The sequence below is a fragment of the Dipodomys merriami genome, unplaced genomic scaffold, assembly GCF_024711535.1.
Source record: "Dipodomys merriami isolate MVZ:Mamm:240054 unplaced genomic scaffold, mDipMer1.0.p SCAF_16, whole genome shotgun sequence".
Classification (NCBI taxonomy): domain Eukaryota; kingdom Metazoa; phylum Chordata; class Mammalia; order Rodentia; family Heteromyidae; genus Dipodomys; species Dipodomys merriami.
In genome coordinates this window covers 20,922,213-20,933,146 of record NW_027202937.1, presented here as the reverse complement: position 1 = coordinate 20,933,146, position 10,934 = coordinate 20,922,213, and the positions used below count along the sequence as shown (strand labels likewise).

Sequence of the window (10,934 nt, the reverse complement as noted above, 5' to 3'; positions counted from 1 at the left end):
ATTACAAAGTATATTTCAGAGTACACTTCATTACAACATTTAACTGCTGCTTAAAATTTGTTGGGTCAAGAGGATCTGGTTCTATTGCACACTCTATAGGTGAGCTGAGTTTTATGTTAAGCCATTTAACGAAAATAATGACAGGACCCAGTACGTGAACTGTGACCTATATGCTGCACAGCTCTGAGGGGCATCTGGCAGTCCTTGGATGTATTGTGCCAAAATGGATTGTTCTGATAGGTTTAAGTTTTATGTCTGTGCACATCAGGGAAGAGAGTCATGACAATGAACAGACAGAACCAATCAGACATAGACCCAGACAATTTAAGAGCTAACTGACTAGCCTACCCCTGAGTCCTTATCAACAGGACAAGAGGTGGTCAGGTAAATGAGTTGATTATTATTCACAGAGATGAGGGAGTAGATGAATAAGTGAAGGTCTTATATCTTCTTCTCCATCACAAACCAGGACAAAGGCTTTGAACAGAACAGGGAGAACCCAGAAGCAGAGAACAGAAAGAGGGACAGAAAAAAGGGAAAATAGTACACGCCTTCTTTATGATAGGAGCATCATTTCTTTTTTGGGGTGGGGATGGGGGTTGGGGTGGCTGGATATGCAGGTACTGGGGCTTGATCAGAGCCTGGGTGCTGTCCATTAGCTTTTTGCTCAAGGCTCTACCACATCTACCACCTAAGCCATATACAACTCCACTTCTGGCTTTTTGATGGTTAATCAGAGATAAAGAGGCTGGAACTTGTCTGCCCAGGCTGGCTTGAAACTCAACCTCCTCAGTAGCTGGGATTTCAAGCAGGAGCCACTAGTGCCTGGCTCAGGAACACTGTTTCTTAAGATCTATTAGTAGCCCATGAAGGCAAGTAGCTAACTGCAGGTCAGGATTAAGCTGTAGTTGGTGTTCACACAGTGGTGAGCAATAGCAGCGTATTCTGGAGCTGTTAAAGGATCTCACACTAAGGAGGATGGATCTAATAAACCTAGCTGGGAATGAAACCCTCTGCACTCTGCCTAACACAGGTCATATGCAGGCATAAACACCATGCAGCCTCCTCTCATCTGAGGCTGGTTTTATTATTTTTTTTCTAAGGATTAGGAAGCAACAAAAGAGGGAAAACTGAGACAAAATTGGGAAATTCTTCCAGGCTGGAAAAATATACAGGCTCTCAAAATTTTTCAAATGAGGTTATAAATGGATAATTTGTACTGCTTGGTCTAACTGGTCTCAAAAGCTTTATCTCAAATGTGTTGATTTAAAAAGCACATACTAGGGAATGAAGTTTTGCAGGTAGGGTTTCGACCAACTGGTGATAGAACAGAGATAAGCCATCCTGAAAGCAAGGCTGAGAACAACAGATTGACATGCATTTTACCAGCTAACTAACAAAGGTTACCTGTGCTAGAGGGATGATGGTGTAATGGGTGGCAATGAACTACCGAGCAGCTACAAACTACAGAATTATCTTGGCAGTAGCATCAGGCAACATAGAAAAAGCTTTCAAACATACCCACAGCTAAATGCATGATTTACTTACTCCAAGTAAGTGCAATTCCTCTAGGTAGATTAACTTCAGAATCTGGGTCATATGTATAGGCACATTAGAAAGATTTCAGTATTAGTCAAAAGTGATCTCTTTAGTTATACTGTTCTCAAGTTAAGACCAGAATCATCAAAGTGTTTTCTTTTTCTTTTAGCTAAGCGAACTTATACTAAGCAAAAATAAGTGTTAAAAAAATAGAATGAACACTTAGAAGAAAAAAAAAATCACAAGTCACAAACATATTCATGCAAAAGACTCAACATGTCTTAATTTCTTCTAAAGCATTTGGAAGAGTCCGTGAAAGGGCTTTAAACCCACCACCAGGCAATTATGACAGAAATGGTTCCAAAACTTACAATCTTCTTCTCACGTTTGCTACTGTGTTCTACTGGCATGCTGCTGCCATTGCTTCCTGAGGGTACAATGCAGCCAGGGTTATGTGCCTGAGATGGAGACATGCTCTGCAAAGGTTAAGACACACAGATGCATCACACACAAAAGATGACAACCTCTGAAACACCTATTAAGGACATGCATGTTAGACAAGCAATGCAACAGTTCTATTACACATGAGTAATGCAGCAGCCAGTTTTGCAGGCCAGAGTTGTGAACTACTGATGAAATCTGACAGGACTACACAGATTTGGTGGCAAAAAGAAAAGAAAACAAAGGACAACAAAAAAGTTTTCCTTAAAAAAATGAATCAATAAAAGCTTTTAGTATTTTCAAAATATCCAGAGGACATCTCTTTCTCATTTGAAAGGTTAAAATGTGTGTGTGTGTGTGTGTGTGTACTTTGAAAAGCCACTGACACAAAGGAGTAAAACCACAGAAATAACAACCACCAAAAACTTCAACCTCATCCTATGTGCTTGAGAAAGAGGTATCCAAGAACAGGGGCCACAGAGTGATAAACTCGTGCTTGTCTGCATGCAGCATTCCACTTGTAAGTACTAACAGCCATTCTCTGCAGACACCACCAATCCATCCTGTTTCATACCATACAAACTAGCCAGGCATTTACCTCTTGGCTTAGAAGAGGTCTTGCTTCAAGAGCTATCCTTTTCTTATGTTCCTCTTTTACAGGCATTAGGGGTTTGAAAAACTTTGGCGGCTGGGGGGAGAATGCTTTAAAAGGGCTGACCGTTAAGGCATGAGGATTCTCCGATGTACAACCTGAGAAAGACAAAGAGGTGTGAGTGTATGGATACAGAGCATTTTTTTTTCTCACTTCACCCAGGAAGCTGGGCAATAACCCATTGTTGATAGAGTATGGATATAAAATGTCTCCAAAGGCTCTTCAGCTGGTGGTGTTAGGAAGTGATTGGATTATGAGGGCGCTAACTTCATCCACTGATGAGTTCACAGATGAATGAATTAGGAGATGGGAGAACAAATGGTGGAAGATGGTCATTGGGAGACTTGTCTTCAAAAGAAGTTTCTTGTTTCTGGCCCCTCCTCTCCCTCTTTTTGCTCCTTAGTGGTACCAGATGAAGAACTGCCCCTATCACACATTCCTGCTGCTATGATATCCTCAGGCCCAGAGCAATGGAATCAGCTGACCCTGGCCTGAAACCTCTGCACTCAGAGCCAAGATAAACCCTTTCTTCTTCTGCTTACCCTCAGGTATTTTGTCACAGCAATAGAAAGGGGACTAAAATACTTCACACAGTAGGGTCTTATATAACAGGGAACACATAGCCTAATGGTTAAGCATTGAAATGGATTTTGGCAAAAAGAAGGATAAGTCTGTATAGTCATAAAGCATTACTAAAGGCAAGAGTGAGAAAAACTAGAAGTGATAGTTTTCTACCCTCTTTTGAAAATTGAGTAATACTTACCAGGCCAATTTTAGTTCATGCTGTCTTGCCAAATCTGAATTCTGAGCCCTTAGAGTCAGATATTTTGCTTCCTATATCATCTATCTTATTTCATTTGAAATAAGATAGATGATATAGATTTGACATTTGAAAATATCAACCAGAGGCTTAAGAAGTACACTCAATGAATCAATATTGTATACACTTTCATGTAATTCCCTGTTTTCCTCAGGACAACTAGCTCTATCTCTGTGTGTGTGTCTCTGTCTCTGTCTCTGCCTTGTTTGGCTTCTTTCTCCTTTATTTTCTTAATTCTTATAACAATGAAATTTAGTAGGTGAAAATACAAAGTGTAAGCTGATTTACATTTTTCAGAGAATGATGTCCCCTCAGACATTGGGAGGCTGTATTTAGGTAATTTTGTCACTGATCAAATTTACTTCTGGCATCACTTCTGAACCAGATTCATGTTTTCTTCAACATTCCTTTGAGTACAGAAACATGACAGAGGTAGATATTCCTTTGTAGGAAAAAATGAAGTAAGAATTGCGTGTCTCAAAATGACTTCAAACTTAGAACAGGCTGCAATGAAGAACACTTTGGAAAATCTAAAGCTATATACATAAAGTGCTGTATTGTTGGGCTGAGGCTGTAGCTCAGTGGTAGACTACTATGTGAGGCCCTCCAGGTTCAAACCCAACCCCCCCCACAAGAAAGTACTATTATTCAATATGATGGATACAAAAAGAACTCCCAGTAAGTGAATTTTAAGATCATCTAACTAGCTAGAATTTCAGATTTTATCACAGTATATACTATCTGTGAACATTTTAGGCCATTCCTAAGTAATTAAAAGAAAAATCATTATAATCTCACCACTGCCTTCTTTGCTCCTTCGAGGTGAATCCCTGGGTAAAGTTCCATAACATGCTACATCTTGGTAACTGGAGCTGTAGTCAGACACGTCTAACTGGTTCTCTGGCCAACCCTACAGGGGAGAAATATGGGTTAACTGTGATGCAATCACTCTAAAATAAGAAGCCAGGACTCGATTTTCTTCTATTTTTTTTTTAATGGCGGTGTATGCCCTTCTTTATTTTTCTTATAAAATATTTGAAACACATAGAAAAGTGCTAAATATAATAACCATCATAGCCAAGGGACACCCACAGTGAATAAATATTGGTATTTTACAAACCAGAGGCTTAAGAAATACACTCAATGAATGAATATTGTATACACTTTCACGTAATTCCCTGTTTTCCTCAGGACAACTAGCTCTATCTAAGAAAAGCTAATTCTTGCTTTCTTGTTCTCTCTGTATGTGTGAAATCTACTTTTGAAACCCTGTGTGGTCCCATTCACTTTTACCTAGCCCATAAGGAGTTAATTTGATCAATTTGGTATATTTCTAGGATAACTGGATAATTTAAAGACCAAGTTGAAACTTTTTTTTTTTTTTGGTCAGTTGTAGGGCCTGAACTCAGTTCCTTGGGGCTGTCCACTCAAGGCTAGTGCTCTACTACTTTGAGCCCAGCTCCACTTCTGATTTTCTGGTGGTTAATTAGGGATAAAAGTCTCATGGACTTTCCTGCCTGGGCTGGCTTTGGACCACAATCCTCAGATCTCAGCATTCTGACTAACTAGGATTACAGACGTAAACCACCAATGTCCACCTTGAAACACTTTTGAGAATTAAATAGTTGTATTCCATAATTTTGCCTGAAACACTTTTGAGAATTAAATAGTTGTATTCCATAATTTTGCCTGGGTTTACAATATAACCTAGGACTCTGCCAGACAAACTGGAAGTATAATTACAGACCATAGATTATTGAAACTTAAAGATTTCAAACTTAGAAATTTTAAAAGAGATTTAAAAATTCCAAATAGGCACAAGACATTGAGGGTACTGGGAAGAGAAACCTCTTGTATATTTTATGAGCTTATTTCAACCTTACTTCAACTTTTACAAGTTGGCTGTCTCTAATGACTAGATTTTAAACTTCTGGAGGACATAAAAAATTTAAGCACAGATTTCCATCTTAAGAACTTAGTTCTGCTGATAACCCAGCCCACATGTACATACCTTATCATCTTCTTCAAAGCCAGAAAGGTCTGGTCGACTAGAAGAAACCTATAAGAGATGAACAGTTTATCAGTATAGGTTATATATTTGACATTTTATTTCCTGTTCTTTTGGCAATAATAGAGTTTGAATGCAGGGCCTTGGACTTGCTGGGCTAGTATTCTATAACTTAAGCCCCAGCCCACAATTTTCTTTTTATATAAGGAAATATAAAGTATAGATATGGCTGACACCAGTATGACCTTCTTCCTTCTATCTTAGCTCCCCAGGAATAATTACCACCCTCAACTTGGGAGTTATTACCTCCATGCATATTTTATGTAATTACATGCAAATATGCTCATAAACAATAACTAGTATTATTCTGCAACTTTTTATACCTCACAAATGCTACCTTACATAGTCTTCTATAGTATACTATTTTTGGTCCCATCTTCCTATTGGTGGATATCTAAGCTGCTTCTAATTATTTTTCTAATTATGAAACATGATGAAGTTGGGTATAGTGGCATAGACTTGCAATCCTAGAAATCAGGAGGCTAAGGTAGGAAGACCATGAGCTCAAGGGCAGTCTGGGCTACATAAAGAGACCTGGTCTCAAAAATAAAGACAAAGCCAGGTGCCGGTGGCTCACACTTGTAATCCTAGCTACTCAGGACAATGAGCTCTGAGGATCACGGTTCAAAGTCAGACCAAGCAGGAAAGTCCATGAAATTCTTTTTTTTTTTTTAATTGTGAAAATACCTTACAGAGGTGTTACAATTACATGGGCAAGATAATGAGTGCATTTCTTATCAAGCATTGTTGCCTCCTCCTTTGTTTTTCCTTCCCATCTCTTCCCATACTCCCCCGCCTGCCCCCCCCACCCGATCATCCCCCACCCCACCAAAGTTGTAAAGTTCCTTTTTTGACATAATGACTTGTTGCAATGGGTCCACCTGTATCCCTATTTAAATGATTTGTTTTTCCCTTCTCCTCCACAAATTATACCAACATCAAATACAGTGAAAGCAGAGGTTATACCATGGGGGAGGGACATACAAAGCAACAAAGAAATCATCTTATAAATGTGTTAGAAACAATCGTAAGAAAGAAAAAAAAACATTTGAATACATATCTTAGGGTTCATTTCCCTAACATCACCTTATCTGACCTTTTCTGCTTGACTCAGACATACACTGGTTATTACAAATACAGGAAACCATGGGACCTATGTTTCTTTGGGCCTGCCTTACTTCACTTAATATAATTTTTTCCAAGTCTTTCCACTTCTAACAAATGGGGCAATGTCATTCTTTCTGATGGATGCATAGAATTCCATTGTGTATATATACCACATTTTCTTGATCCATTCATCTACTGAAGGGCATCTGGGTTGGTTCCATATCTTAGCTACGGTAAATAATGCTGCAATAAATATAGTTGTGCTGGTAGCTTTAGTGCATGAAATTCTTTTTTTTTTTTTTTTTTGGGGGGGTGGGGGGAGTCCGGTCATGAGGCCTGAACTCTGGGCCTGGGCGCTGTCCCTCAGCTCTTTAGCTCAAGGCTAGCGCTCTACCACTTGAGCCACAGCGCCACTTCCGGCTTTTTTCTTTTTGCTTATGTGGTGCTGAGGAATCGAACCCAGGGCCTCATGCATGCAAGGCAAGCGCTCCACCACTGAGCCACCTTCCCAGCCCCTAGTGCATGAAATTCTTATCTCCAGTAAACCACCAGAAAACCGGAAGTGGCGCCATAGCTCAAGTGGTAGAGCGCTAGCCTTGAAGAGCTGAGAGACAGCGCTCAGGCCCAGAGTTCAAGCCCCACGACTGACCAAAACAGCAACAACAAAAAGACAAAAATATGATGAAATAATTTTTTTTCCCTGTCTCTAAGCACCATTCTGGATTCATTCTTCAAAGTAGTATCCTTTAGTTTTATTTATTTATTTTTTTTAATTGGGGGAAGGGGCTGCTGGTCCTGGGCCTTGGCGGGGGTATTGTCCTTGAGCTTTTTTGCTCAGTGCTAGCACTCTACTACTTGAGTCACAGTTCCACTTCTGGCTTTTTAAAGTTAACTGAAGATAAGAGTCTCACAAACTTTCTTGCTTGGGCTCGTTTCAAACAATGATCCCTGGAGCTAAGCCTAGATCTTTTAGATCTATATATAATTTGTGTATCAATAAGAATCTCTAGCCAGGTGCTAGTGGCACCGAGGCTGAAATCTAAGGACCAAAGTTCAAAGCCAGCCTGGGCAGGAAAGTCCATGAGACTCTTATCTCCAGTTAACCTCAGAAAACCAGAAGTGAAGCTGTGGCTCAAAGTAGTAAGAGTGCTAGCAAGCCTTGAGTGAAAACACAAAACAAAACAAAACAAAAAAACTCACCAAAAGAACTTGAAGACTACACACATCTAGGGCACAGAATATCTGGGCTGTAGATAAAATATGTATGCTTTCAACTCTGCTTTTCCATAGAAATTTTAGGGTAAACTCATAAAATCCTCCAAAATCTGCTGGGAGTTTGTAGTAAGTTTACACTTATATGTTAAGTTTTTGATTTGATACGTTTCCATCAATGAACAAAGTCATTATATAAGGCCTTTTTGTATGTGTGCAGTAATTGTGTTCCTGTTTCTTTCTGATGGAATTTTTGCAGGAAATTTCCATCTTGTTTAAACTTTTACATGTAATGGCATGGCATTCATGGTTCACTCACCTGTCTCAGTGTCTATTCTTTCTATAGCAATACTTCCTTATATTCCCAATAATATTCTTATCTGCTCTTTTTTGTGTATTATCTTTTACTCCCCAATCAATCTAAACTAAAAGTCAGTCACTAGTCTCTTCAGACAATCTGCTTTTTAGCGTTGTTGGTTCTTTTACTTCAGCTATGTTCAAATATTATTTGGATTTAGTGTGTTTCTGTTATAATATTTACTTCATTCTTTCCTCGAAATATTCTGGTATTTTTTTTAGCTTAAAACAATTTTTCTTTCAGACATGAATATAACATATATTAGGTTGTATGCTCCCTTTTAATTCCTATTTTGATTCAATTTTATTACTTCCTAGCTTTAATTTATTGGCTTCAGAATGTGGTCAAGTTTTGTTTATGAAGAAAAAGTTTATAACTATAGAGGTAAAGTTTAAGTTTTGCTTACATAAGAGGTTGGTTACCTGTCTAGCTTTAAAACCTTTTAACCTTATTCTTGTATGAGTATCTAAAATATAAATCTTTCCCACTCTCTTTTCTAAAAAAGGTCATAACCACAATAAAATGGGTACATCTTCAGGGATACAGAAAAGTAGGCTGGACACTGGGTTGCCAACTCTACTTAGCTCCATGTGTATTATTCCCACTGAGTCAATATCAACATCACATCCCTCTAAGGTCTCCCATCCCACAGTCTGAGACAGCACATGTAAAAGCAGGGGTACTTGCACATTTGCTGTACAAGGTGCTGTACTTACATTGTGAACATTTGGTGTGCTGAGGCTCCTCCGAATGTGCCGAGCCTTGGTGGAAAGTGCTTCTTTGACTGTGACAGCCTGTAAACGTAATAATTTCAACATAATACTTATTATTTTCTTATCTGACTACAAGAGGAAGATGTTTATTTGTAGAATATTAATAAATCATGTCAATAATGCATATACCTACAAAAATACCTATTTATAAGACACAAATCTTAATGTGACTGATTTTTCTGTATGTGTGCCAGTCCTCAGGGTTGAACTCAGTGCCTGTACACTATCCCTGAGCTTTTTTTTACTTAAACTAATGCTGAGCCACAGCTCTTCTCACTCTTGTGTTTTAGGTAGTTAATTGGAGGTAACAGTTTCATGGACTTTCCTGCCCAGGCTGGCTTTGAATGACAATCCTCAGATCTCAGTCCCCTGAGTAGCTAGGATTACAGGCATGAGCCAACAGCTCCTCCACATTTTCCCCCCCTACAATCAAAAACATACTTCAAAAACAAGCCAAGAAAGCTTCTTAGCAAAAGATAGATCTATGTTGGGAATTATTTTCTCACACAAATAGGCAGAGGAAATGAATGTTATGTGGGTTTTACTTGTGTATCTATTCTGGTAGGATTTCCATTAGGAGAAGATTTTGGTGACTGATGCACTCCTATGAGTCAATACTCACTATCTGTCACGGCAACTCCTGCTCCACAGGGGAGTGACTGAAGGGCATAGCTAGTCTTATAGCCCCGATACTGTGTGTTATAATTTCCACCTTAATGGATTATCTCTAAAGTTAACCTGAGTGCAAACATTAGAGGGCTAGGGAATATACATGGTTAAATACATAGTAAATCTATGTGGGTTTTCACCTGCCCCAATTGTGAAACCTGAGCAAGTTGGCTAACTGCCCTTAGCCTGAATTTTCTCATTGCAACAGTACATTCCTGTTGATCATTGAATGAAACAATGAATCTAAATTACTGAGGCACAGCCCCTTTCAAAAAGGAAGTACTCAGTAAGTGTTCTTTATTGTTTTTATTTTTGGAATGATTTTTTCAACAAATCACTTTTCAAGCTCTCCTTTTCTGCATGACTTAAGAGAGATGACTGGGGAACAAATCCATCTTTGTCCAATGTGGGGGGAAGGCTGGTGATTACAACCTTCAGGCCCTCTAGTCAGTCACTTGCCTGTCGGAGCCGTTCAAGGCTCAGAATGTTCTCCACATGCAGCACGCCCCGTGTGTATTTCTCAATGTACGTCTCTCCATCTAACGTGCCCTCGTTTTCACTCCGTGCTGCCAGGAGAGCCAGCGTTTCCCGGTCCTCAATCTCCTCGGTTGCCTTTGGTATATTGGAAACTATTTCATAAGTTACACCGCAGGAATAGAATATGTTCTTCAATGATATCCTCCTCTTCAAACTCTGGGTAAAACTCTGGCAGAAAAGGAAAGCTGGGTTAAGTTACGTGACAAATCTAAGTTTACAGACTGTAACCGCATTTTATTTTATTTTATTTTATTTTATTTTTTTTGTTTTGTTTTTGTTTTTTGCCGGTCATGGGGCCTGAACTCTGGGCCTGGGTGCTGTCCCTCAGCTCTTCAGCTCAAGGCTAGTGCTCTACCACTGGAGCCACAGCACCACTTCCGGCTTTTTCTGCTTATGTGGTGCTGAGGAATCAAACCCAGGGCCTCATGCATGCAAGGCAAACACTTTACCACTGAGCCACCTTCCCAGCCCTGTAACCGCATTTTATAAATGACCACAGTTCTTCATAGAGAGTCATATATAAGATTCGGTGAAACAGGCAAACAAATTGAACTTGAGACTCTCTGTTTCCTTTCCAGATGGATGATAATCTAGTTTACAGAACATATGGGACATTCAGGTTTCTAGGGGTGCTTTCTCCCCTCTGCAGACTGGCTTTGCCTTTCCGGATTTCACCAGTCCTTCTGGAGACCAGCTGAACAAGACCGGGGGCGGGGGAGGGGGAGTGCTGACAGTACCTCTCAGATGCAATCTGGCAA

General features: G+C 39.5%; 1 protein-coding gene across 4 annotated transcripts in view; it reads right to left on the bottom strand.

The window, feature by feature from the left end:
• The window catches only part of Kif13a (kinesin family member 13A), a 164,499-nt gene that overhangs the window by 7,054 nt on the left and 146,511 nt on the right, over positions 1–10,934 (bottom strand). For 2 of the 4 annotated variants that reach the window (XM_070024502.1, XM_070024503.1), the window contains 6 exons: positions 10,099–10,344; positions 8,914–8,991; positions 5,464–5,511; positions 4,251–4,362; positions 2,579–2,730; positions 1,911–2,015 (listed from right to left, as the gene is read on the bottom strand). In XM_070024502.1, the coding sequence (XP_069880603.1) occupies positions 1,911–2,015; positions 2,579–2,730; positions 4,251–4,362; positions 5,464–5,511; positions 8,914–8,991; positions 10,099–10,344 (741 nt within the window). The remainder of the gene's footprint in view (positions 1–1,910; positions 2,016–2,578; positions 2,731–4,250; positions 4,363–5,463; positions 5,512–8,913; positions 8,992–10,098; positions 10,345–10,934) is intronic. The other 2 variants (XM_070024504.1, XM_070024505.1) reach the window with 1 other exon arrangement.